General features: G+C 36.6%; 1 protein-coding gene across 2 annotated transcripts in view; it reads left to right on the top strand.

The window, feature by feature from the left end:
• ptprn2 (protein tyrosine phosphatase receptor type N2) overlaps positions 1-27,508 on the top strand; it is a 179,628-nt gene extending 152,120 nt beyond the window's left edge. For both annotated transcript variants that reach the window (XM_051900568.1, XM_051900567.1), the window contains exons 14-23: positions 255-467; positions 7,679-7,826; positions 8,118-8,191; positions 12,055-12,132; positions 15,599-15,718; positions 15,922-16,088; positions 20,856-20,909; positions 21,910-21,974; positions 24,165-24,238; positions 26,781-27,508. In XM_051900568.1, coding sequence (XP_051756528.1) covers positions 255-467; positions 7,679-7,826; positions 8,118-8,191; positions 12,055-12,132; positions 15,599-15,718; positions 15,922-16,088; positions 20,856-20,909; positions 21,910-21,974; positions 24,165-24,238; positions 26,781-26,852 — 1,065 coding nt within the window. In that variant the 3' untranslated portion in view covers positions 26,853-27,508. The remainder of the gene's footprint in view (positions 1-254; positions 468-7,678; positions 7,827-8,117; positions 8,192-12,054; positions 12,133-15,598; positions 15,719-15,921; positions 16,089-20,855; positions 20,910-21,909; positions 21,975-24,164; positions 24,239-26,780) is intronic.
• Positions 27,509-27,847: the final 339 nt, after the last annotated feature.

Consider the following 27,847-nt stretch of genomic DNA (forward strand, 5'->3'; position numbering starts at 1 on the left):
TGAACCCACTCTGAGATGCAAAGTGGAGATAAATGAAATTAGAGTTTATTTGATCCAGAATCCTGATGCAGTATCATTGTGTTTTTGTATGATTTTCCTATATAAATAACCGTTATAATATTCTAAGCACAATAACCAGTGCTTTGATGCTATAGTTTGTGCGATTGATCATTTTACTCTTTAGAAGAGCTTTATGAGTTGCCCCAGATAATGTGTTCATAGATAAGACTAATGTTTGTCCATTTTCTTGATAGGATCTCTGTCGGCAGCGCATGGCGGTGCAGACATCAGAGCGTGGAGAGCGATCAGAGGTGTTCCACCCATCGCACACGTCACGCATTAACAGCGTGTCCTCACAGTTCAGTGACGGACCAATGCAGAGTCCCTCCGCCCGCAGTAGCACATCCTCCTGGAGTGAGGAGCCTACCCAAACCAACATGGACATCTCCACTGGTCACATGATACTGGTAAACAGTTTAATATATGCATGTGAAAACAGGACATAGTCCAAGAGACTATTAAAACAATACCTTATACTATACACACTCTACACTCTATACTATATATATATATATATATATATATGCCTCTCCTTCTGTCTCTCTTTTCTTGTTTTTCCCTTCACCTTTGTCTCACAGTCACATATTTTAGATTTTTGGTTTGTTTTAGCTCTGAAAGGAACTGCAGGGCCCCATGGTCTCTGGCTTTTCTGACACAATGGATTGTTTTAATTTCGTCCCAACTTTTGTTTTATTCATCTCAGCACAGCTTCGACAGGAAAGACTGATAGGTGCCTGGTAGCGTTGTGTTCATTACCGAGCAGAGAATCTATCATACATCCAGCAGTGGAGCAAAAGACAGCCACTGAGTTGATTGATTTAGCGTATTGTGTTTTGCTGTAATGGATGGCCCTTATTGAGATGGGGTTTTTTTCAACAGCTAATAAAACCATGTTTGTTGTTAGGCAGATATGCATCAGCTAAAGTGTACATCTACAAAGCTATTGTTCAAACATTCAGAAGTTTGCAAAGTTCTGTGGTAATTATTTCATTAATTCTTTAGCTGGTTTGAAGCATCTTGGACCATGTTGTCTTCATAGACACTAAGCAAGGATAGTAAAATGCTTGGCAGTATACTTTCATAGGCTTTGAGATAATTATAGATGTTTGAGACAATTGGATTTTTAGTTTTTTATTTAGTACAACCTTAGAAACTATTTATGCACACTGCCAATATTATGATGTATAAATGCACATTGCACTCTGAACAGTGCAATAATGCTTATATGCAGTGGTCAACTGATATATCTCAGATATTTGACATTTCTTAATTATCGCCATCAGCCAATATGTTTTTCAGTTTGGCATTTAAGGCTCGGAAGTGTGTCTTTTATTTTGACATCGCAGGGACTTTTATTTTGAAAGTGTAGAGAACACCCGCACCTGAGTGCAGACATGCGGGAGGTCCCATTCCCAGTTTTCGTTAGTTTTGTTAATAATAAATTATTAGGTAGTAATGTAAAACAAAGTAAATGGTATATGAAAAACTACTCTTAATAGCAATAGAAAGTTAACTACCATAATACTTTCTCGTATATCATTGGCATTCAGCAAAGACTTGTTTATATCATTTAAACAAGTCTATGAATATCTAATAAATATTTAATATTTAGTGATTACTTCCTTTTTAGTCATTTTTAAAAAATCCTCCTTTATTTGTAACAAAAAAAAATTACTATAATAGTATTACAGAATCAAAAAGTTGCTATTTAATGTTAATCAGTTTATTTTACAGGTTCAAAGTTCAAGTTATTTTTTCATATTAATTATTTTACAAATTAACAATACGTTTTTCAAATTTATTTTTTAATTTTAGTATATATAATGTAAAATAAAAAAAAATTTAATTGCAGCATGTGTTATTTACTATCTTTATTTAATTAAATAGTATGATTATATATCGGCTTTATATCGACCATGGTCACCCTGCTCTCTAAGATATTGTCGTCATCCATGAGCAAAAAAAATCCATATTGGTCGATATGCTACAGAAAATCTCAAAATCACACTCTGTCTCTAAGAAGTGACTGCAGTACCATAGTGCAATGTATCAGAGGTTACTGCATGTACACTATCAATCTCTCAATGGATGCAATCAAAGACGGGTTATGAAATAATAACTGTTCTGATAGCGTAATCTCTCAGTATGTCAGTATGTTTCTATAAGGCATCTTTTTCATCCCTCCTCAGGTAAGAGCAAAGCTAGAGACTACATTCTCCATAGCCCAGCCTCATATACAGTATATGGCTCATACTTTTGACAATCCCATGCTTTGTTTTTTTCCCCTTTGATTTAATATATGCTGTGTATTTGATTTCCATCTACTAGCATGCTGTACGATAAAGTCTATTCGATCTATAAAACTGCTTTTTGTCTTTTACAGTCAGATTTCATCACATGAAAATACAGCTAATTATTTAAATACATTACAGATATTGTTTCTGTACATAAAATGGGTCAGATATACATGTTTTTGTATGCATACAATGTGAGGCTCAAATCATATATTATGACACATCATTGGTTTAAGAGTCTGAGATTTAGCCCAGACTTTTTTATTATATATAGCTGCTGCAGGAGCAGAAAGAACTAATTCAGAACCTTGGACAGCGCCACAATTCACTGCTCCACTGCACTGTGTGTTTATTATTCATATGTGCAACATGGACATAGTGAAAGATAATGAGGGAGAGATACACAGTTGTTCCTGTTTTTTTTGGTGGTAGAGCAACAAATATTTGATATGCTGAGGATGATCTGTGTGTGTGTGTGTGTGTGTGTGTGTGTGTGTGTGTGTGTGTGTGTGTGCGCGCCTGGCATTCCCTATGTTATGGGGACCAAATGTAAATTTTGTGACATTTTTTTTTGGTCCCCATGAGGAAAACAGCTTAAATCATACTAAATGATGTGTTTTGAAAATCTAAAAATGCATAAAGTTTTCTGTGATGGATAGGTTTAGGGGTAGGGTTAGTGTAGGGCAGGGGTGCCCAAAGTCCGGCCCGTGGGCCAATTACGATTCGTTTATACTAAATATGTTTATACGAAATACCATAAAGCCATTCTAGATACCATAGAAACCATATAGTTATTTTTTTTTTTACCATGGTAGTGAAGTGCCATGAGTGCTTTTTCCTGTGGTTATCATGATCTAAATGTATGATACTATGTATGACCAGTGGTTAATTTTAATAAGAGTAGAGTTCTAACTCAGTAAGAATATTTAAATTTTACCCTATAAAAATTAGGTTGTTAAAATTTTTACAGATATTACTTTTTTTCTGCAACCCATCTCAATATACTGCTACTGTCAACTGAAGCTACTGTTAAATGTGCATTTCCAAGAGACAAAACGTATAATATATATAAAAAATGAAGGAGAAGTATACGGCCCCCGGGTGTAGAGGGAAAGAATATACAGTTTGTACAGTATAAAAATTACTACGTCTATGCCATAAAACATGAAATTGTGTGTGTGTGTGTGTGTGTGTGTGTGTGTGTGTGTGTGTATTTGAAAGCTAGTAATAAACTGCAATTATTTAGTGCTTATTTGACATTGCTCAAAGAAGAAATGAAGTTGGGGGGAAGGGGGGTTCAGTGTGAAAGGAGAGAAAATGGTCTGCTGTCTGTCAGGGAGAAGTACCTCAGTGATTAAATGGTTGGCTAGTTGCCAAATCCCTCTGTCTCTGATTAAATCACGCATCATCTTGCTAATAGAGGTGGTATTAGAGAAGGCAAATAGAGAGAGTTACTGTTACATATTGTCACAGAAACACACACACATAGGGCAGATGTTCCATCAACCATATGTAACATAAGAAAAACTAAGAGGGAAAAAATGAAAAACTTTTGTCTAGAAGGTCAGATACTGTATATGTTCGAGAAGAGCAAATTGTCCTCATAACAGCCATATGTGACCACTAACAGTTGGCATTTGTCCACTCACGGCACTAAGGCAGAAGTAAACTGATTGCTGGGTAATTTGTTTCTCTTGTGATATGTTGCTTGAAGGATGAGAACATTTTGAGTGCAGCTGCCTGTCATAGTTTATGCTGGTAATATGGCAGTGGTTTTGTGGAAATGTGCTTTGGTATTAAGTTGCTATATGCCAATAGAGATCATGACTTAGTATGTTTATTTTGTGGGGATTTTTAATTATTTATTTTATTATTTCCATGTATTTACACTACTGTTCAAAAGTTTGTGGTCAGTAAGATTTAAAATTGTTTGTAAGAAGCAAGGATGCATTAAAGGTTTCATGAATTGAGAAATCAGATTTTCCTTGATCTTTTGACATGTTAAAGGTAATTTTACTATAAAACTATCCTGTAAGTTTCAGAACTCAAAACTTCCTCATTAGTCCAAAAACAGCTTTTATTGAAACCAAGCTGCCCAAACTACTCGTTTTGGATTTTGTCACATTATGACGTAATAGTGCGATTAGGACCGCCTCGGCTAAAGAAAATCAATGTATACTTCTACATCAGCCCCACCCACAGATTTGCGCATGTCATGTAGTAGTAAATACGAGGGATGCAAACACAGGATTAGAAAACCATAGAGATGCCTCTGAGGATTACAAGACGTTTTGTAGTGCCAAGTTGTGGAAAAACAGTCTTTACATTGCCTTCCTTCTGATCTTAACATTAAAAAAGCATGGATGAACTTTATTTTAATGAAGTTCCAGATTGCGTCAGTAAGACACTGTTCAATTGTTCCCTTCATTTTAGTGAGGGTACGTTTCAGATAGACTGAAAATAAAAGATGCAGCGACGACTATATTGGATCCGACAGTAATGTCGCAACACACAAGTATGAGTAACAATGTTTTTACCATCTGTCACTATTGCTTTGTCTGATACACAACTGATATGTACTGAGTATTTATACTGTAGTGCCACAGTGAAACTGTGAATAGTTGTGATAGCTGTGATTTGCAGTTCTTTCCTTTTCTTCGGCGTTTATGGGGTTAAAGCGTTGGATTATCGGATGCAGAAGAAAGTACGTAGAGAACGCTGCTTTTGTTATTGTTTTGATCTACAAAATCCATTTTAATCCTGAATAAAAGCTTCAGTGAGCGACATCTGTTTTTTCTTCAGTAAGACATCACATCACATTTCATTTTATTTAAAACACGACACTGCAAATGACAATGTATATGTTTTTCACTTTATTGTAAAGGATGAACTGCGAATATAAGAATGACAGTATGACTAACAATGGTACATTCATTCATAATTCTGTTTATGCAAAACACTGTAAGTTATCCTTCGTCAATTATAACAACTCCAAGTACTTAAACTTTATTTGCTACAGCCAAGACTTATAAAGCATATGTAATACACATAAATGTTTCACATTGTTGGCAAATGTTTCAACTATGTAACAAGATATTTTTCAACATCAGAAGTTTTCAAAACAATTCCACGTGTAATGGCGGAGACGTTGAAATTATTTTAATATGCAAAACTGTTACACAATCATAGCAGTGGGCGTTTACTTCCAAGTCTTGAATGTGACACGCCTATCAAAACTGAGTGTTTGAAAGACACGTTCAAAAACAGGATAGAAAATATCTTATTACTTCTTAATTAGGATATTTTTTGATGTAAAAATCTTGGTAACATTATAAGTGGGATAAAATGTTAAAAAAATGCAGTTCATGACCTCTTTAAATTGATCAAAAGTGACGGTAAAGAGTTTTATAATGTAACAAAAGATTTTTATAATAATATGTGAAATGTTTGCTTTTGATCTTTCTTTTAATCTAAGAATCCTATCACACACATATTAAGCAGCATAACTGTTTTCAACATTAATAATAAGCAGAAATGTTTCTTGAGCACAAAAGCATATTAGAATGATTTCTGAAAGATCATGTGACTGGAGCAATAGATACAGAAATTTCAGCTTTGCCATCAAAAAAAAATAAATTAGACTTTAAAAAATATATGAAAATAGAAAACAGTATTACAATTTTAAATTGTAATATACTTTTATTTAATAAATATATGCTGTTGATCATAATATTACGTTTTACTGGATTTCTGATCAAATAAATGCAGCCTAGTCAAGCATAAGAGACTTCTCTAAAAAACATTAAAAATCTTGTGTTTTATGGAAAATCTGAATAATACTCTAAAATGATAGCAATGGTATTTATGTCCTCAGACTAAAAGGAAAGCCTTCTGACACCTAGACTTTCTTGGCCACTGGCCACATTTTTCTCCTCTTTGAGTTAATCTTATTACAGTGGCATTTAATCAAAGTCATTTCTCCTTCACTAAATCATGAATTCCATATGAACCATAATGTCTTCTATTAAGCGACTTGTCACACGGTTCATCATCTCTTAAAACAAGGTCTCTGTCTCTCTCACACACAAAAGCCTAATGTTCAGAGGAGTGCAATATGCTATTCAAACAAGAAATGAAATATATCTATGAGAATGATTATATAGCCATGATATTGGTATACATGAAGACATTGAAGTTCCACAAATTGTACATTTAAAAATATATATTTTAAATAGCACTTTTGGCATGCAGGAACATTTCAATGTGTGTCAGAGCCCTGTGAAATTACGGATTGCTGTCTGTGTACAGGGCCAAGAGGATTCTTGACATTAGGTTATGAGTGTGTAATTTGTTTTCACACAATAGACTCATAAACACACATTCACATGCCCGCATGCACAAGGTAACCCCCTTCTTGTTGGTTAACAATGGGAGGCCAGAAATAAGCATCCAAAAAACAAGACACCAACCGCCAAACAACACTTACGCTCTTACACTCTGGCCAGCGACACAGTCCTCTGAGCTCTCTGTCTCTCTCTCTCTCTCTCTCTCTCTCCCTCTCTCTCTCTTTCTCCACTCCCCTTTGTCTCAGTTGAATTCAATTTGGGCTTCTTGGGAAGGCGGCTTAAGCGCAGACAATCTTATCAGCATTTGTGCAAGCAGTGAAAAGGAGTGATTGAAGCAGGCTGAAGAGGCACTGGCGTGCCCAGGCCTTTCAGGAGTCTTAATTGCATGTGTGATTGTCAGGACAAGCCCCCTCCCTGCAACCCCCCTTTCTCTCTCTACCTCTCTCTCTCTGTCTCTCTCTCCTCCTTTGTGGTGCATGTTTAGGATTACTGTCTACGATTCCCGTGCTGAGCGGGTTTGAGCTCTTGTCTGTCTGAAGGTGGATAGGTGAGTGATTGTATTGTTGGGAAGAAAGAAAGCACAGAAAGCGATAGGTTGGCCTTGGAGGTAAAGCTGGATTATAGCAGACGAATGGAAACTTGCTATGGAGCTTTTTTTACTCGCCGGATTTAGGGGAGGGAAGGAGACTTAATTCAAAAACGTTTACACGGGAAGGCAAATGGGACATGAAACGCATAAGCACAAGAAATATGGTTTCATGCTCTTGTTTGCGTTGTATAAACAACAAATGTTACCCCGAATTGAACTGAAATCCTCAGATTTATACGTGAATCATGCTTTCACATATTGTCTGGGCTGGAATGCTTATTATTTTTTTCATTGAGTTATGCATGTTACAGGAAATGTTCACCATATCATCATTAGGACCTTATGAGTAACTTGTGTGTCTGTGTCTTTCTCCCGTGTGTCTTGTGCAGTCGTATATGGAGGATCACCTGCAGAATAAGGATCGTTTGGATAAGGAGTGGGAGGCTCTCTGTAGTTACCAGGCTGAGCCAGCAGCATGTGCGGTGGGTCAGGAGGAACAGAATGTCCAGCGCAACCGCCCACACGGCGTCCTTGTGTGTGAGTGCTTCGCAAATTGTATCAGCCTCGAGTGAATTTATTTTTGTTTTCTTGTGCACTGTGTCGTAGGACGGCAGCACAGCCTGTTACAGGCTGTTGCGTTCTGTTTTGATCAATTAAGCAAGTCAATGGCCTCTTCTAATCATAAACTGATCAGAACTGTGTATACTTTTTTTGTTATGCTTATAAAAGCAAGAAATGAGCACCTGGTTAAGACAAGTGTGTTATAAAGATGTTGATGCTCTAGTAGTTACATCACCACCTGTCTGTCTATCTCCCTGAATACTGTAGATGATCACTCCAGAGTCATCCTGAAGCCAGAGAATAACCAATCCAGATCTGATTACATCAACGCGAGTCCCATTGTAAGTAGCTATAACTCATTTTTTACATATTTTACACATCAGGTCCATTAATGGAAGTGAAAACCGCTTTACAGGTAGTTCATGTGACTGAAGCACAGGCTCTTTTAGTAACACAGTATTTATGTCCATTTGTGTCAGTTTCTTGGACTATGCCAGGTCTGTTTCAACCTTCCTCTAAGGGTTGCTGTTATATTTTATTTCTTTGCTCATAGATACAGTATTTTCCCCCTTTCTTCTCCTCATCTGTCCTCTGTCAATCAGCAGTGACCGTAGAGTCACAGGCACAGAGAGACTGAGAAAAAGCAAAGAAAAAAATACTCACTACTCAAGTAGGTTCAAATAGTCAGTAATTCATTTCTAGAACAAAAATAAACATTTCACTATGGCAGACATTGTGAGTCCAAAGGAAGGAGTCTTGTCTATCAACGTGAGCTTTTTGTGTGCATAATATAATACACAGACCACATGAATGCTTTAAAAAGCACTGTGTGATTTTTTTTTTTTTTTTTCACCGTCACAGACACAATGATTTTTTCTTTTGGCCCCTTAATCAGTACATACACATAATGTTAATCAGTATAATACGTGTGCAGCAACATCACACTGAGAAAGTCAAACTGAGTCATTTTTACATGCTGTTATTTTTGGACTCGAACTCGTCAAAAGAAGAAACAAAAGGCACAAGCGAGTCAGCCCTCCCTCCCCGAGGGTTTCGCACTGCAGTCGGGGTTGGGTGCACTGATCCGCTGGTGCGGAGACAAATGCATGGAGGCGCGGTAATTAAAGCGCAGCAGGGATTTGGCAATGTGCGTTTCAAAAACTGTGATAATTATGTCTGTCAATGTTTGTAGCTTCTTTCTCATTAGTTGCAAGAAAGAAAAAGGCCTCAAAGTAAATCATTTGTGATATTTTTTCACAACCTCCTCACACCAACACCCTCTCCTCCAGTTTTGGTGACTTTTTGGTGTTGAGTTATGCTGTGGCTCTCCATTTCTCTCTCTTTCAAATATACACACGAAAAAGGTACAGATAAAGCTTTTTGGATGATGTTATCGCATCTTTCTCATAAATGGGGAAACATGAGTCCTTTTTAGAAATATTGAGTAAATTAAAGCAGGAATAAAATATTAGATTCTGTGTTTAATTCTATTAAACTTGACTTCTAATAATTTTGATTTGCTATACAAAATATCAAGGAAATGTATCCTGCAAACACTTTTTTATAATATCATTTTATGCTCAAATCTTCTACTTTATCTGATATTTTCCCCATATAGAGCATCACAAGATGCTAAATTTACTGATAAACTGATAAAAATCTCAGATCTTTTAAAGTAATTAGACTTTAAGAGCATGATCATCTCTCTGAATGTGAAATGACAAATCGACTATAATAACACCCTTTATAGAGAGCGGGTAGTCAAAAAACAGTTTCATATAGACTGCCGGCATTAGCCAGCTTGTGTATATATAATTGTTCTACCCTTAAATTGCTCTTGCCAACAATTAAGGTTGTGCAAAGCAATTATATCCATTTTCTGCCATGCTAATGGGTGTGCGTGTCATTCACTGTAACCATGGGGTTTGAATCTGTCTCTCTCATGCAGTGGTGTTTGATCTTTTTGTGAAGCTATAGAGAAATTAGTGCAGAAGTACTGAACCATGCAATTACTTTAGCAAAAGTTTTGAAAGGCTTTGTGATCGGCTTTTGTGCTTTAAAGACATACATACTCCCAAACGCACTCACAAAGACAGACATACGTGCTATCAAGCACACACTCACAAAGACGGCTGTAGCATTTGATCAATGTGGAGAAATTTTCATTAAATCATTTCATCAGCATTTTGGACATGAAAATGGCCACATTTATCAGCAGTATTATACTTTTTAAATGACCCAAGCTTGAAGCTTCAAGGTCACACACACATACATATGAAAGAGCAGCAGCAACTCTGGAAGTGTTTGGAGCTTGTGTTAGAGTCTCGTCCACTCTCTAAACCTTCCTTCATTTAATAAGCTCAGGTCTGACACCCCTAACAAGACCGCATACCTTACCTCCTTACAGCAAACATGCTTTTGTTATAGCTCAAAATGGGCACATTCCAACCTGATGACAGCTTTCCCTTTTTTTCTTTTCTTTTTTTTTTCTTTTTTGTAAAGAGACATTTCGGGTCAGGAGGATGTTCTCCTGTAATGCATCCAGACAATAATATCTTCCTCTAATGAGGATGTGTTGCAGTCAGTGAATATATATATATATATATTTTTTTTTTTTTTTTTTGCTTCATTTTTTCTTTTAGACCTGATGAACGGTGGTTTCCGTTGATGTTCTTTGATGGACAGATAGTGGGATGTGTGTACTAATGGTCAGAGTGGAAGACCGGATGCTATACTTCAGACAAATTGGGAATTGTGGTCATCACAGCTTGTAGATTATTAAATAAGAATTGATAAATGGCATGCCCCATTCTGACCATTCTCCTGTATTGCATAAATCAGTAATTGCCAATTAGGTTTGCATGTACCCCAGAATATTTGTGCTACTTGGTGAGTTTGTATTGATCAGTATTGAACGTTCTTTGTTTTGTTTTCTACTTTAATAATATTAATGATTGCATTTCCTATTCAGTATAATATGATATTAAAAATATTATTTTTAAAATCATGTGGACAGAATGAAATGTTAATGTTAAATGTTAATGTGCTTCATGTTGTACCCTCTTTAATGAATTGGTTTTATGCAAGTCAAACATGTTGTTTAACTTCACTGAATCAATCTAAATGCACGTTTTACCATCAAAACTATATTTAAGGGATAGATAGGTAGAAATAGCTCCTTACAGTTACAGCTTTTAACAGTGAACACATTCTGGTTTGTCAGTTACTTGGGTCTTACTGATGGGAAAAAGGTTGAGAAACACTGGCATAGTTTGACAGTTTGCAAACCTGTTAGATTAAATAAGTTAAAAGAGGTGGATTGTCCCTTTGCTGCAGTTTGAAATCTACTTTTGCTTGTTATAGTTTTGCTGCTGATTAGCTGAAGTGCTGGAGAAGATCTTGCCTGTCATTATTTAATTGTGGCTAGTGCATTATGAATGTCATAGTCCATATCCATATCAAGTTTTTTTTTCTCCATCATTAGCCTTTTTTCCATCGGGACAGCTTTCACTCAGACAGACACACAATTACACACAGACACCCTCCTCCAGCCACTGAGCTTCTCATCAATAAATGCGTTTGATTAGAGAGATGCCTTGCTTTACTCCCAGAGCCGGCTTTAATCAGAGGTATTAAAGAATGCACATGCTCGAAGAGGACAGACAGAGGAGAGAGAGGAAGAAGAGGTGACTGGAGATGATAGAACGATATAGAAATGGAAGAGAGAGTGGATGTGGAGTAGATAAAAATGAGAACGAGAAAGACAGGGAGAAAGGGGTCGGGAGAGGGGAGGTGGTCGTGAGAGAGACAACTCTGCTCTCGTTAGTGACAGGCCTCTGTGCCTTCTCTTTATTTGATTTGCTTTTCCTTTTTTTCTCTCTCAAGCTTTTTAACTCTAAACAGAAATTGTGGACGTTCTGTTTCTCTTGGCAGGAAGTTTGTTTACCCCTTCCCAAAAGATCGGAGGGGACTGAAGAAATGTTCAGAAAGCAAATAAATAAGATAAATGAAACAGTGCAGTTTACATAGAGGATTCATGTCTGAGGAGAGCACCATAGAAACTTCCATCCTATCACATATCACTCTTAAGATATCCTTTAAATGTCTATCAACAAGCTGCAAGGTGTGTCATTTTCAATATTATTTGAAAGTGATCATTTCATGGATATTCATGGAATATTTACTCTGTCTTTTCACCTTTAAGATGGACCATGACCCCCGAAATCCAGCCTATATCAGCTCTCAAGGTCCTCTTCCCTCCACTGTGGCAGACTTCTGGCAGGTAAGATACTCAGTCTGGTCCACATCTATTTTATATAGATAAACACAAGTACAAGAATGAAAATGTTGGTCTACTCTATTAGGTTAATGATTTATGATTTAAAATCACTATTCATCACTATTCAGAGTTCCTTTTTTCTGTATTAGACTTGTTCAGGCAAACCCATTAGCAAGAATTAGTTTTGCTTTCATATCGGTATTAATATCTATCTGTAAAAGCAAAGAACTCAAAATATGAAAGCGTCCGTGCACCATATGAACTCTCGAATAAAAAAAGGCAAAATGGGCCTTTTTTATAATGTTAAGGTTAGAAAGGACACTTTCCTGCAGTCCACAAAAAAACTACTTTATAAACATCACTATGTTACCTTAATTAAGGGGTCAAAGCCAAAGTCCCATAAGGTTTGAGATTTCTCGCTGGTAGAACTGCACAAAGTGTCAGTGCTGAAAATGTAAATATGAGTTTTTTTCTCCAACACATATTTAAATATTTTCCAACTGATCTAATAATCTGCAGACAGCAGCAGCTTTGACCATCCTTTCTTTTTGATTCCTCTTTGTGTTTTTTTTTTTTTTTTTTTTTTGAAGATTAGATAAGTAGATGGTGTTAAATACAAACCTGAATCTACATTTTAATAAACTGACTGTGGTAATGTGTTGATGTCACTTGACCCTCTATAATCACAAAGCTGTGTTTACAAACAGATGTGAGTGTGCACTAATTGATGTTATTGGTTGTTTAAATTTGTCATTTTGTCAATTACTGGCAGAAAATTAATGATCTAAATTGATTTAATTTCATACAGATGAATTATAGACAGTCAGGCCAGTTCTGAATCCAGAAAACCCCATTAGAAGTTCCATTTAAATTAAAATGAGTGCATTAATCCCTGTCAATTAAAGTAGTGATGTCATTGTCTCAGTGTTCCTCCTCATTAACGAAAAGGTGATTCATACCAAACAGAGCCAAGCTTTTAAAGGTTTGCATAGTCTTAAGTTTTCTCCTTAAGAAAGGGCACGAGTTAATAAAAAGATCAAATGATAGCCTATACATACAGTACATAAAAGCCTATAGAGAATGTGAAGCTGACGTCACCCCGTGTTGAGTTCTGGGTAACCGTCTTGTTTAGACGCCATATTAGGAGGACCGCACTGCCTTACTGCTAGTGAGTTTAAGGCGGTATTTTGGTTTTCTGTCGTGATTGTGAAAAATGTCACCATTGTAGTGACATGATCATCGGCATCAAATGACATCATCGTTCAGGCAGAAAATTGGACGATGTAATACGTTTTTTCTCCTTTTCTACGTGTAAAAACACTAAGGAAAGCAGGTTGAGGGGGACTGATTGTCTTGTCACTGATTAAACCCACAATTATCACATTATCAGTAATCACATTGCTGAGTGTTTTTGAAAGTTTTTTTATTTAGTTTGGTTTAAAATTACCTTTGCTAGTATGACTCTCACAGTTCGTCAGCTTGTGAATTAGCAGAACTTGCACGCAGGCACTACAAAACTGTTCACAAGCAGCCTTCTAGGGATTTGAGTTTGGTTGTCGTGTGTTGAAATAAATACATTAAATAAAAAATGACTGAATGCGACCCACTATCTCTGTGGCCATGGGAAAGTGAATATTTACAATGAAAACCATAAAACTTCAGTTACATTTACACATTTCCAACAAAGGAATGGATCGACTTCTTTCAGCTTGTTGAACACATTTTTATTTGGACATTTCTACCGTGTGTCGGCTGAAGCAGAAGCAAGCGCCCAGCGCATGACACTGTTTTTATGGTAACCAGATACATTGTGAACGGAATTCTGCAAAACTACAGTGAAAACATCAAATTATCATGCAGTGCAATAAAAGAGCTTCTCTTCCCTGCAAACGATGCCATGGAGAATGTGAATATTCAATTTAAAGGCAAAAACAAAACAAAAGGTGCTGGTAGCAGTATCAGAAGCAGAGGGAGATCCTCTTAAGATGGAGGTGCTGCCCCACATTGCAACACAGCGTGACGTAGCTTCACATTCTCTATGCACAGTTTTTCATTAGGCATAGCTTGAGGTTGTAAGACTTTCTCTAATTCGTCATTCAAAGAACAATAGAAACAGTGTTGATTAGTGATAAGCATCTATGTTGTTCAAAGTTCTGAAGTCATTAAACAAAACTGTGCATTACATATTGATGTTTTAGGTCATTTTAGTACTCCTCTGTAGCTATTTCCACTGAACTCTTAAAGACAAGCAGTGATGATCCATTATAGGTTCACATGTTATAACATGATGTTTAAATATGAAAAATTGGAGATTTGTATGCCAAATGTCAAAAAGGAAAGTTGTTTTATCTTTGCATTATATTGTTAAAAGGGACTTCTGCATCTTTCAAACTTGATTCATGCAGTATTCATTTGTCGCTTTGTGCAATTTTGATTCAAAACAAAGCGCAGAGCGCTCAGTTCTGTTCGCTGTGCAGGATGTTCCAGAAGCATGTTTGTTGGTTTTGTTTGACCTTTTCTGCATATTGCACTGCAAAGCTTAAACTCAACAATATTTGATCACCTGGTCTGGAACATTAGTACAAGCTCCTTCAATGACCTTCTACTCCTGTTTTAAAGAATAATACAGCATTGTGATCTATGTATATGAGCTCATCCATCAGAATGACTTAAACTACACAGTATGTTTTTTATAATGCTGAGTAACATTTATATTTTAACATAATTTGACCATTAATGTGTACATTGAAAAGCATTGCTGTAGGCTAATAGTTGTACCATAAATGCTTTTAGGATGAAACTTGTGAAACAAAATTAAAACTCTATTGAATACTACACTCAATGAAATCTGCTTTGTATTGCCATCATTCTCTCATCATATAATCATGACTTTAAGACATTTTATTTTTCATCAATTCCATCTCCAGTGTTTTGTGAGATTAAAAATGATAACATATTCATAATGATAACTTTATATTGCTTTTTGAACCACTTTTTCCATGGTGTAATGTCTCTACATTTCTCTGATAATGACTCTGTGGGGACGTGTGGCACATGAGTTTGATTATTTTATGAACAGGATCATTGTATTTTATTACTCCCATAAAAGTCAGTGTTTTCCCTCATTTTCCTAATGGTCGCAGTGGGCCTTTCCGTGATTGAAGGACACAGTAAAAGTGTGATTAGGGGAAATGGAGCAAAGCTGAGGAGGTTCAGTATACAAGGGAAAGGGGAGGTTGAGAGATAAAGGGCAAGAGAGGTTGGCTGGAAGACTAAACTAAACCTCAATTACAGTGACGAGTGGGGTTGAGTTATTAAGACCAATTATGTTTAATGTGAGCTCTGCTGAAACTCTGTGAATCCGGTCATGCTGTTGAGGAAAAAAATTTTTTGTTTAAAATTTATTTTTGTCTATCCTTCACTGTCTACACTGTAACATTGCTTTTGCATTTTCTGCTCTGTTGTGTAGATGGTTTGGGAGAGTGGCTGTGTGGTGATTGTCATGCTGACACCTCTTGCTGAAAACGGCATCAAACAGTGTCATCAGTATTGGCCTGATGAAGGGTCGGACCTCTACCACATATATGAGGTAAAGCTCCTGTGGAAATGTATTTTATTATTATTATTATTATATTATTTCAGGTTTTAATACCTTAATTTAGATTTTCAACCTTGACAGCCTCAAACGTATATTACATTACAGTTGTCCTTATATTTTGACTAATTTATGTTTAGTCTTGAAAAATGATTAAGGCTGTTCGTAGTGTAAAATCACACTCTATTTTCTTGAAGGTAAATCTGGTCTCAGAGCATATCTGGTGTGATGATTTCCTGGTGCGCAGTTTCTACCTGAAGAACGTCCAGACTAATGAGAGCCGCACAGTCACTCAGTTCCACTTCTTGTCCTGGATGGACCAGAATGTTCCAGAGTCTGCTAGAACCTTGCTGGATTTCCGCAGGTATGTGTCCAGCTACTATATTTCAATGGGATGTCTACCAAATGGTTTTCGTTGAAGTTTTTGACTAAAATACTCATTTTCCTCATTAGTTTTTATTTATTGACTTTCTGATGACCTTCAGTCTATGTTTTAGAGTGAATAGATAGTATGCTTTTGAAGAAGAAAAAATTTAGCCCTTTAGTTTTTAGTTTTTTTTTTTTTTTTTTTTTTAATACCAGATCCCTATATGCAGGGCTTAAAACTAACTTTTTGCCACACTTGCCAATGGCCAGTGACTTAAGAAAATTTACCAACACTATATCTTTTTTAACAGGCATGAAACATAGATTAATCCTTATTAACGTTACAAAATTAAATTCAAGTCAAAATTATTCAGTCAAGAGCAGTGAGTGATTTTTCTCTTGACATAAAGACAACAATTTGTCTTTTGTTGTTTGATTAACATTAAAAACAGACAGCAGCAGGAATATTAGGCTACTGTCACTTTAAGAGCTTATGCACGGATCCAGTAAACTAATACACATGTGTTTTCTTTCTCAACTGTTTACATTCACTTTAGAGATTAATGACTATGTTTATGAGGATACTTGCCAAGACGGGCATTTTAACATAATGATATAGGGGTAGTCGTGGCCTAATTGTTAGAGAATCAAACTGGTAATCCAAAGGTTGTGGGTTCAATTCTCAATACTGGAAGGAAATGACTGAGGTGCCCTTGAGCAAGGCATCTAACCCCTAATTGTCTCCGGGCTGCCCTCTGCTCCGGGTGTGTGTGTCCACGGTTTGCAGGGTGTGTGTTCACTGCTTACTACTCCTAATGTGTGTACAGTAACTGGTAGGGATGTAACGATTCACTCAACTCACGATTCGATACGATTCACGACCCTGGTTTCATGATTCGATTTTCTCACAATTTTTTTTTAACAAAATGAGATTTAAATAAGAAAGTATCTTTTTATTATTTCTCAGACACAATGCTGCATATTTCTTTGTGAAATTGAAATATCTTTATAACAAAACTAAATTGAAATAAATAAAAAAAATCCTAAATCAAATAAATAGATAATACTAATAAAAAAAAAAACCTCTTTATATGAGTACATGATCAAGATGTTTATTTGCTCTATTACAGGCTGAACTATCTGTAGCCATTTAAAATGGGAGGCAACCACTGCATTTTAATCACGATCCTAACAAAGATGCTACATACATGCAGCATGAGTAGTTTTTAATTTAAATTATAATAATTTTTAACATTTGAAGCAAAAACAGAATCTACAGACTTTAGCTTTGTGAAATTATGCTACATAAAACATCATAACAGCAGACGGGCTGCGTGAGAATGCAAATTCACTGTCTTGAAAGCAGGTGGCGCTTATGAAACAGCAGCAATACAGCACTTCCACGGTTACCACTGTGAACAAAGCAGAGCTGCGCACTTATAAAAACTACTTTAAAATGCATTGTACTCAAGTAAGATGAAAAGAAAATACCATCTAAACTTTTCTGAACACAGTCAGCTCTCCTCAGATATACATTCATATAAACCCCCGCCCCCAAATGTATCGGGATTCATTTATCATCTCAACCACTTTGAATCGTCACGTTTTAATCGATTTTCAACCGGTTCCTGATGCATCGTTACATCCCTACTAACTGGGTTACCATACTTGGCCTTCACATGTCACTTTCACGTTTTTTCACTTCACTTATTATTTTGTTTAAATATGTCTCTTCAAGTGCAAGAAGACGTGAAGGAGAGCTCAATTCAGTATTTGCGCGCTGTCTGAGATGCAGATTTCTGGGCACACGCTTTGGATGTGTGTGCACATTAAACTTCCCACACAGTGCGAGTGATAAATTGAGTTCTCTTGGTCTTCTTGCGCTTGAATATTTAAATTGGCAAGGCTCAAACTTTCGTGACGATACAGAACTATCCTGAGCGTCATTCACATTTGTTCACGTTCATGTTCTCACAACATAGCATTGTTAGTAAATTTTACCGGCAGCTGTCGATTGACACGTTACATACACTCGCCAACACCGATTTTTACTCCCATTTGGCGCTAGGAGCCTGTTAATTTTAGGCCCTGCCTGTATGTGTTCATAATAGCAAATGCATTTCAATCTCTCCTCAGCAATCTCTTTTAAATCAAATACTCCAATTAAATGTGAAATGTTCAGCAATAAAACAGTAGTGAAAGGAAAGCCAATGGCAGTATAAGACTCCCTCATTTTTCACCTGCTGTGAGCTTTCAGAAGAAAGGCAATAGGCCTCTGGGGTACAACCTTAAAGAAATTTAACAACCCTGGTATAGGTGGATGTATACCTACAATCCATTTTGGTCTTCCAGTTTCATTGTTCATATTCAGGCTGTTGTGCTGTTACATTTAGTTTATTAATTCCACTACTTCACCGTATAATGTTTTCCCCCTTTTTAAAGATATGGAGAGCAGTGCTTTAAATTTCAAATAGTTCTCCAAATAGCTACTAAACACAGTGTTTGTCTTGGAGAAATCTCTTATTCTTTTAAATATGCAGGTGAATTAAGAATTACCTGTCATGAGATTGAAATTTATGTGCTGACATTTCTAAAGCATCAGATTTGGAGTGCTGATTTGGGAAGTGTGTTGGATCATATGCACAAAGCGTTTAGATCTGGAATGCTGATATTGGATCTTGTGCCCTGATAAATAAGATATCATATGAATAGGGTGGTTCTGATCCTCAATCAGCAGTCTTACTGATGATTAACATATGGTCCTTGGTTCTGAATTAGCACTCCAATTCTGAGACCCATCTTGAAAAATGTCCTGAATATTCTTTTCACTTTAAGGAAATTCTCCCAAAGTTTCAATGACACCTTGAGCATTGAGTCGTGAGATGGTTTTAACCCCGGTGCTTCTGTTTGACTTGCTCTGGTTTCTGATGCCATTCTGAATATCTCCCCAAAGGCCTGTGACACAGTCTTGTCTCATACACTGCCATGACTCACACTGAATCTGTCAAACGCTCTTCACTCACCTCTTGTTTTTTCGTTGGCCAGCTAATTAGCGGTTGCCAGTGTCATTTTTGTGATGTTGCAGCTAGTTATATGAGCCCAGTTGCATAGTCACAAAAGTGATCATTGGAAACTGTATCTCCTCTTCCAGGCCCTTGATTTTTCCTTGCCTCCCCTCCTGCATCTCTCAATCACCAGATCTCCCTGTTTCTCACACTCACTCACCCTTTTTCTCTGCCCCTCTGTCTTACCCAGAAACACACGTTGCTGTCCTAAAGTCCCTAATGCATGACGGTCCCCTCTGCACTCTTTCAGATCTGCCACATCTCAAACAAAACTACTCAAAGAATCACTTTTATTACACATTTCTTGTGTAGGAAGCATCACACTTTATTTTATATTTCTTTCAAGGTCCAAAGTTAATTAATGTACGGATCTAGAATTGTATGTAATTGTATGTAATGTATTTTGCACTATTTTTATTAAAACCATTTTTATTAAAACTCATACTTTCATTTTTATGGCTTAATGCAACGAATATTTCACATTTGTATTGGTAAAAGAAAGAAAAAAACTTAAGGCATCCTTCTGATGGTAATTTTTTCACACTATTAAAAGTTTCTAGAAGATATGCAAGTCATGAGAATTGTGTTTTATTAATAGTTTTTAATAGTCTTTTTTAATATTTTAATTGAGCTTGGCACTTACATCAGCATGGGTCAAATTGCCATTCTTACACTTTTGACTGTAAAATGTTGTAGCTCCTTATAAAGTTAAAGTTAATCAATTCTATTAAATAAACTCTCCAAAGCCAGTTTTTCTTGCAGTTGGCTCTTGGTGAGTGTTAATTTTGGACCCTGCTTTCTAAATAACATTATATAAATGTGTGCAGTCTGGGCTTTAGAATTGAAAGTCATCTCATGAGCATTTAGATCTGATCCTAAAAACCTTTTTAGTGTCTTTTGTGAAATCAACCTTGAAGTATGAACAAAGCAGGGATTTTTTTTCTTTTTGGATGAGATAAACAATATGAGTTAACACAGTAGGTTTCCATGGCAACAACACCTATGTGCCTTAAAATCCTGCAAGGCCTTATGGTTTTGCAGGCATTATAATTGTGCAAGGTTAATGTGTTTTGGATCGTGACACATAACCACACATCATTTTCTTAATGGCTTGTCACAATGTGGGGGATTTAAAAACCTCCCCATTTGTTTTAATTGTTTGGCATGGACCTTTTTTGTTTGTAAATAATTTTGATAGACACATGTAAGAAAGTTCTAGTTATTTTCTGGTTGAAAGTAACGAGTTTATATTAAAGGGATAGTTCACCCAAAAATGAAAATTCTGTCATCATTTACTCACCCTCAAGTTGTTCAAAATCTGCATAAGTTTCTATCTTCTGTTGAACACAAAAGAAGATATTTTGAAGAATGTGGGTAATCAAACAGTTGACGGAAGCCATTGATTTCCATAGTAGGGAAAAAAATACTATGGAAGTCAATGGCTACCATCAACTGTCTGGTTACCCACATTCTTCAAAATATCTTCTTTTTATCTTCTTTCAACAGAAGAAAGAAACTCATACAGGTTTGGAACAACTTAAGGGTGAGTAAATGATAACAGAAGTTTCATCTATCTCTTTAAGAAATGTCATATGTTTATATATGTCCATATTTATAACAATTTCTAAAATGGCAAATGAATATGTTCCTGATCTACTAATTTGCACTTATTAATGGTCTCTTTTTTTCTGTCATTGCAGAAAGGTTAACAAGTGCTACCGGGGCAGGTCTTGTCCAATAATTGTTCATTGCAGGCAAGTACCACAATAATATAAAAATGCATTTATTAGCTAGTTGCACCAGTCTAACATACTAGGACTGTGTGTGTGTGTGTGTGTGTGTGTGTGTGTGTGTGTGTGTGTGTGTGTGTGTGTGTGTGTGTGTGTGTGTGTGTTATTCTTAATATTGTTAAATTACAGTTTTTTTTGCCTTTCTGGTAAAAATAAATGGAGTATTCAGTGAATGGTATCTGTATGACTGATTAAAAATGTATGCCCTTTACCATCAGTGTGAACTAGAAGAATATGAGAGTCTATGTAAACTAAAATATTTGTCAAATGATCTTTAACCTCAGGGGTTAATGGCCAAAATGTTGTGCGTTTTGGGCAGGCTTCACAGCTGTTATGCATATTTGAATAATTCAGAATGATATCAGGGGAGAGGGAGGAGTTTCCCTAAATAGTTTTCTCTTATTTCCCAAACCCCTCACTTCAGTGTGTTTTTGCTGTGTGCTTAAACCTGAGCAACCTCAGAAAAGTGGCATCCACACACATTCATTCAGTAATACACTCATGATATTCAGCTGCATGTCTTGAAAAGTAACCTTGATTTCAAATCAAAATCAAAATGCTCAGCTGCGTCTGAGTTTGGCTGGTTCTCGCAATTTAGTAGATTGCGTAGAAGGTAAAACAAGTTTAAAATGTTTTTACAAGTCACTTCAAATTCCCACTGTGTTCAGACTCTCAAAAAAAAAAAACTGTGTAGTTTTTGCTCCTAAAAGAGCTGTGTTGTGTTATTTCATTTTTTTTGCAAATGCAGTTTAGTTCTGCAAAGAACAGGAAAACAAGACAGCATTCGTCTTTGACAGAATTATTGTGAATGCTGAAGGATGATGCAACAGCCAACAATGCGGTTGAAACACAACAGAGAAATGAACGCTTTGTTTTCTTTTCGGCAGGCGCACACTATAATGCTCATTCAGGCAGGTCTGCTCTTTTCTCAGAAGTGATAACAGGTTTCTGTCTTCATTTGCAGCGATGGTGGTGGAAGGAGTGGAACCTACATCCTGATTGACATGGTTCTAAATAAAATGGCCAAAGGTAAGAGCGCACGGCACAGATGAGGACTCTCATAACAACACACAAAGTTTCACACAGTGAAGGTCTCGCTGTGTATTAGGGGATGGTTTTGGTTTTCAATGAATGGCCAAGGATCTCAAAAGGCTGAAAGTGTGTGAAAACGTAAAGGACTGAGAAAAGCATAGACAGTTCCCCCTTATGTGATACTGCATTTCTCCCTGTGATTGCTCCGGTAAGCAACTGCAAAGGTTTCAGCTTCGCATATTATGATTGACTTTTCACATGCAAATATTAAACGTCGAGTGCTTCATAGAGTTTAACAAGTCATGTGAATCCAGCCACAGAGACAGGAGGTGCCTTCACAACCTGTCCGAATCAATTCTCCAGCACCGGCACCATTCTTCCTGACCCCATCTGGTGAGGTCACCCATGCATTTGCCCCCCCCCCATCCTTCTCTATTCTGGTCACCGGTCCATCCCTACTCCTGACCCGACCATGGTCCGTAGCTTTTACCATAATGGGGGATCAAAGGGCAGATGCAAGGGAGAGAGTCGCCGCATTTGTGGCTCTTTCCCATGCTGTCAGGCCCGGAGCCTCTGCCCTCAGTGGCCCCCTCCATCTCCCTTTTGTCTGCTCTCTGGGAAGCAGGAGGGGCTCATAGGTTGCCCACTTTCCAGTGTTCACTTGTGTGATCAAAGCCTTAGAAAGTCCTGAACAACAGAAATCTCCCTCTTCCATTCCCCTTTTTCTTTCTCCTGTTCTTCGTGTCTTCCTTCTCTCTCTCTCTCTCTCTCTCTCTCTCTCACTCCTTTTTTTCCCTCAAACACCCCGTCGTATTTTTCTTTTGCTTTTCTTCATCTCTAGGAATGAATTGTAAATTAGTGAAGAATGCTGTTTTAATTCCAAAGGCTTTTCTTGTTAGATGCCCCCTCCTTTGCTCGCTCTCTGTCTTTCCCCCTAAACTTTGGAATCTTGCACTTCTTAAGACATGAAAGTGTTGGAGCACTTTTGAGGCTGGAACCCCAGCTGCACTCGCTCCCTTTCAGAAAGCATCTATAAGGATTCCCGCTTTTCTCATTCCTTTGCCCTCAAACTCTCCAAAATCTCTCTCTCTCTCTCTCTGTCATTCTGTGCAGAAGGGAGGGGGTAGTCTTTCTTTTCTTTTTGAAGAATGAATGAATGAGAAATAAGGCCTTGTTACACCTCTCCTCTGCTCTCCTCTCATTTATGGGGAGAAACAACAATGGACCTGTAGAAAAAGTCATTCAAGCTAAAGGTGAAAGGGAGATTTCTTCTAATCAGCCTTTTCACTCTTCCTGCCATGTGAACATTTTCATATTCACTTTCACATATTTTGGTTCAATCAGTGATGGCGTTGTAAATTTGTATGGACGAGAACAACAGCTCTACATGAGTGCTTTAACTCATGTAAACTGTGTGCCGGTTTGGCTATCTGCCAAATATAAACTAAGCATAAAAGACTATAGAATCAGGAAATTTTGTCAGGTGACCTACAAAATCTAAATAAAATGATTTTATTCAAGTAAAAAAATATATGACAGCATCAATCGGACTAAACTCCTTGCACTTCTATGCATTTTTAGACATACATGATAACTATGTTAGCATCCACACCAGCAGACGATATTGTTCTGTTTATTCTAAGTGCTCTGCAGTTTTGTCGTCCGTCGCTTTAAATGCTTGAGCTCTTTAAAGTTGGGTGGATTTTTATTGGCTGCCAGTGTTTTTATCGCTCATCAGCTGGATAATAAAACATTCTGAAAGTGACGATATTGTTTATCTGTGCCGTTATAGTTGTGATGTGGACTCATGCCATTCTTATACTTGGAATGAATTTTAGAACAGTATATCTTGGTCGTTATCATTATTGTCCTTGGTGTGAATGGGCCTTTACTCTTTATATACTGTATAGATTAGATTTTTATCACTAGTATTATTATATTCATTTTTGAAAAAGTTCTTATGTTGTTCTAGAATAAACCGTGAAGTTCTGTTATTTTGTTCTCTGAAGATCCTTTCCATTTCTTTAATGTGAGCTAAAAACAAGGTAGAGACACAGTCTAAAAGCTTTGTCCAACACTGTAAGGGGGATGTAATTCCACAGAAAAAGAGTGAGCGCTGGAGAGAGTGGAAGATGATATATGATTACACACAGTACTTTGAACTCATGTTATGTGGCTCTGTTGCAGGTGCTAAGGAGATTGATATTGCTGCTACCCTGGAGCACCTGAGGGACCAGAGATCAGGCATGGTACAGACCAAGGTAAGACAGCATGTAAAACTCTCTGCTTAAAGAACAGCATGGAAGTGCGAGATGATGGACGTAAGGTGTTTAGGGTCTCTGGTAAAGATGTTGTACTAAAACCAGAAAGAAAAGAATTTCAAAAAATATTAAAAATAAAAATAAATGTAGGGTTTTTTTTAGTACTTCTTTAAGTACTCTTTTTGGATATGTCTTAAATTGCAGATAAAGCCTTGTATTTGGTGCATTTTTAGGTTAGATGTCTCTTTCGTATAACAATAATTCAATATTAATGCCAATACTATTATTCAGTTTAATACCATGATAACTTCATCATCAGAAAGGAAAGTTCAGTCAGTTGGCCTTTAAGCAACAGAACATAAGTGCAATTTCACCTGCACATATCGTCCTGAGATGTTCTGTACAATACAACCCTAACCACACTGCTACAATTAACATCGATTTGTAATCTAAAACCACTTAGTCAATAAAGCACCAAAAGCCAGGCTCAGAAAACTAACTTGTAATTGATCACTTCTTCCATGACAAATGCGTCCTGTTGATGCCGCAAGCAACAACGTTTTTTGTTTTTTTTAATATATATATATATAAACTATTTCCTACAGAAACATGTATTTAGCAGTCTTGTGTTTGGAGATAGGAAAATGAGCCAGAGCCATACTGAATTACATTAGCTGCTGTTTATAAAAGATAAAGCCCTGACTACCATACCTGGTTAACCACTGTAAACTGAGATATTGAGCCTTCATGGATTGTGGCGAAAAGATAGCTTTCAGTTTGCAAATCTATTTAGAGCATATTATATAAGTCTTAAATATTAGTAGTATATTAGATTCCTCTCTATTAGGTTATTTTTATTCATTTTTCATATATTTAGGTTAGTGAATACATTTTTTGGAGCAATCAACCTTCTTTTTTGTTTGTTTTTTGGTTCATTTATTATGGTGTGTGACAAATTTGTAGTATTCAAATGAAAGCCAGAGCTGTTTCCTTAGCAGACAGTGAATTTTGATGGGTTTCTAAAGTAACTGCAAGTTAACAAAATCTACCAACAACCATCAGAATGTAAAAGATGTTTTAAAATAGTAATGATAGAATGATTAAAAAAAACTTGCTGCATTTTTTTTTTTTTTTAGCTGATCTGCATCCTTATCAGTTCCCAGTCACATTTTAGATAGTCTGTGAGTGAATATTTTTGATTTTCTGACTATGATGCAATGCCTGACTCACTAATGTTTGGATCTCCCTGTTTGCAGTTATTTATGAGCAAAATATTATTAATATTACCAGTGTAATGTAATTATAATCATGAAATTTAAGCTAATGATTGCTCTTGTACACCTTGGGACTTGCTGTTATGTTTTGAGTCACTTTTAAATTAACCATGAACGTTTTTATTAAAAAGAAAATAATACATTACCGTATTTAATTACTTACCTTAAGCCAAACATAACAGGTTGTTTTCAAGTTCTGTTGCTTGTTCTGGACTGTACAGTACAGTAATTGTGTTCTTTTGCATACTGTCCTGCTCAGTCAACACTTCATCTCTGTGTTGCTCCAAAAGGCAACATGTGCTTAAAAGATGCCCCCTCGCCCTCCACTTTTAGAACACTCTCAAAGCAGGTACTCGTGTGTGAAATTGGTCTGCCTCCTAAAATCCATTCTACCCTCTCCATTCCTGGCCCAGAATAGGAATGTTTTGTGCATTAGCAGCTACATGAGCTCTCCGGCTTTTGTTTACCTTGGAAGAGAACCTCATAAACAGCTTGACTGATCAGATAAATATCCACAGCAATTCTTCTTCATGTCTGGAGAACATTGAGGCATTAATGTGACACCATCTAGTGGCAAGATGGTCACATTTACACTTTCCTATGCAGTTGCCTTTTTCTTTCCAAATCACCTTGTATATGACAGTGAATGATATTTGTGAAAATGATCAAATCTTTCTCATGCATTTATGGTCATTTGCATGCATTCGGTGGTATATGTCTCCAGCACAAGCTATTACTGCTACAAAGTGAAATAATAGATTATTTATTCATGCTGACCTCATAAACCTTTACCTTCACTTTACACAGTTTTTTAGAGACTAATTTTTGTTGGTTCAAAATACTGAAAAGTGCATATAAACGTTGATTCAAGAGGGATTTTTATCCGTTTCTTGTTTTGTGAAGCTTTGCATCTAACTTAACGCCCACTTTAGCCTGGTTTATTCCATGGCCTGCAGTGGGAGGCTTGGGTTTCAAACGTTAGTTTTGAGGGTCGCTCTTCAGACAATGATCGATCTTCACAGGGCGGCCCTCAGGGAAGAGACTGATTTTGAGTCATAGTTTGAACAGAGCACATTGAGTCACACATTCTCTGCAGCTTTAAACACACACATCTACACAAGGAAAAGGCACACATTGGTGTTCTTTCTTTGTCTTCTTCTGACTGTTCTTTTTATTATTATTATATTCTCAGGCATCCGTTGTGCTTAGTGTAAAATGTTGGTGTTTTTCGAGTACTTAGCTTCCACTTTCTCTCCTTCTGTCTTCAGGAACAGTTTGAGTTTGCGTTGACTGCTGTAGCAGAAGAGGTGAACGCCATCCTGAAAGCTCTGCCTCAGTAAAGGAAACTTTCACAAACACTTCCAACCTTCTTCTTCCTCTCTTCTCTGTGTAACCTGGATGATTATGAAAATTGACACAATTTCAAGCTCTATCCAGATTCAGATGCATAGTATTGCATAAGACATTTCTTTGTACTTAGTGTGTGTAAAATTCTATAGCATTGAAATAATTGTTTAGAACGATATTCAACTAGCCAACCAGGCATGCAATCATAGATTGTATTTGCTGCTCGAATTGGTGTTTACATACCCGCTAGTTGTGCATATGAAATATCTGAAATATAAGTGTTTGTGTGAAGCAGCTGTGATCTTAGCGGTGTTGTATTACACTGTATTAGTCCACTGCAGTTACGTTCTTATACGGTGAGTTCATGTGACTACACTTTATAGTTATGGATGAGCAATACTAATGCGAAAATGAGAATACTACAGTATATTACAGTTCTACAGTTGTGATCTCTTTGGAATCAACTTTCGTTGTTGTGATATATTGTTTCTAGATCAACTAATAAACAGATTTTATTACATGTAGATTAATTGGTTATACATACAGAATGAACCATGTGATTAAAAAGGGTCTGCCAAAATGTAATTGTACATATTATTTTTGTGTGTGCGATATATAAAAGTAACATAATAAATCTCAAAATGCTGAAGCTCGAGTGATAATTGCATTCATGAATCATTTTATGTATAATGGATGGAGAAAGACAGGATGAGAGATATTGTACTAACAGTTTTCCTCATGTTTTGTCACTCAGTTCTCCTAAATCTGTTCAGGAACACTTAATTTGGAATATCTGGAGGTAAACGAGAAAAAAGGGCCGTTTTCTGTTTTATTCGTCCTTTAACAACTAATACACACTAATGTATACATAATACAAATGTATTATTGTTAAAAAATTTTTAGAAACTTTTCGCCTAGATGCATACATAAATATTCACACCTCTTAATTTCCTGTCTGCGGTGCTATTATTGACAGCGCTTGTGACGT

The sequence above is a fragment of the Ctenopharyngodon idella genome, chromosome 7, assembly GCF_019924925.1.
Source record: "Ctenopharyngodon idella isolate HZGC_01 chromosome 7, HZGC01, whole genome shotgun sequence".
Taxonomy (NCBI): domain Eukaryota; kingdom Metazoa; phylum Chordata; class Actinopteri; order Cypriniformes; family Xenocyprididae; genus Ctenopharyngodon; species Ctenopharyngodon idella.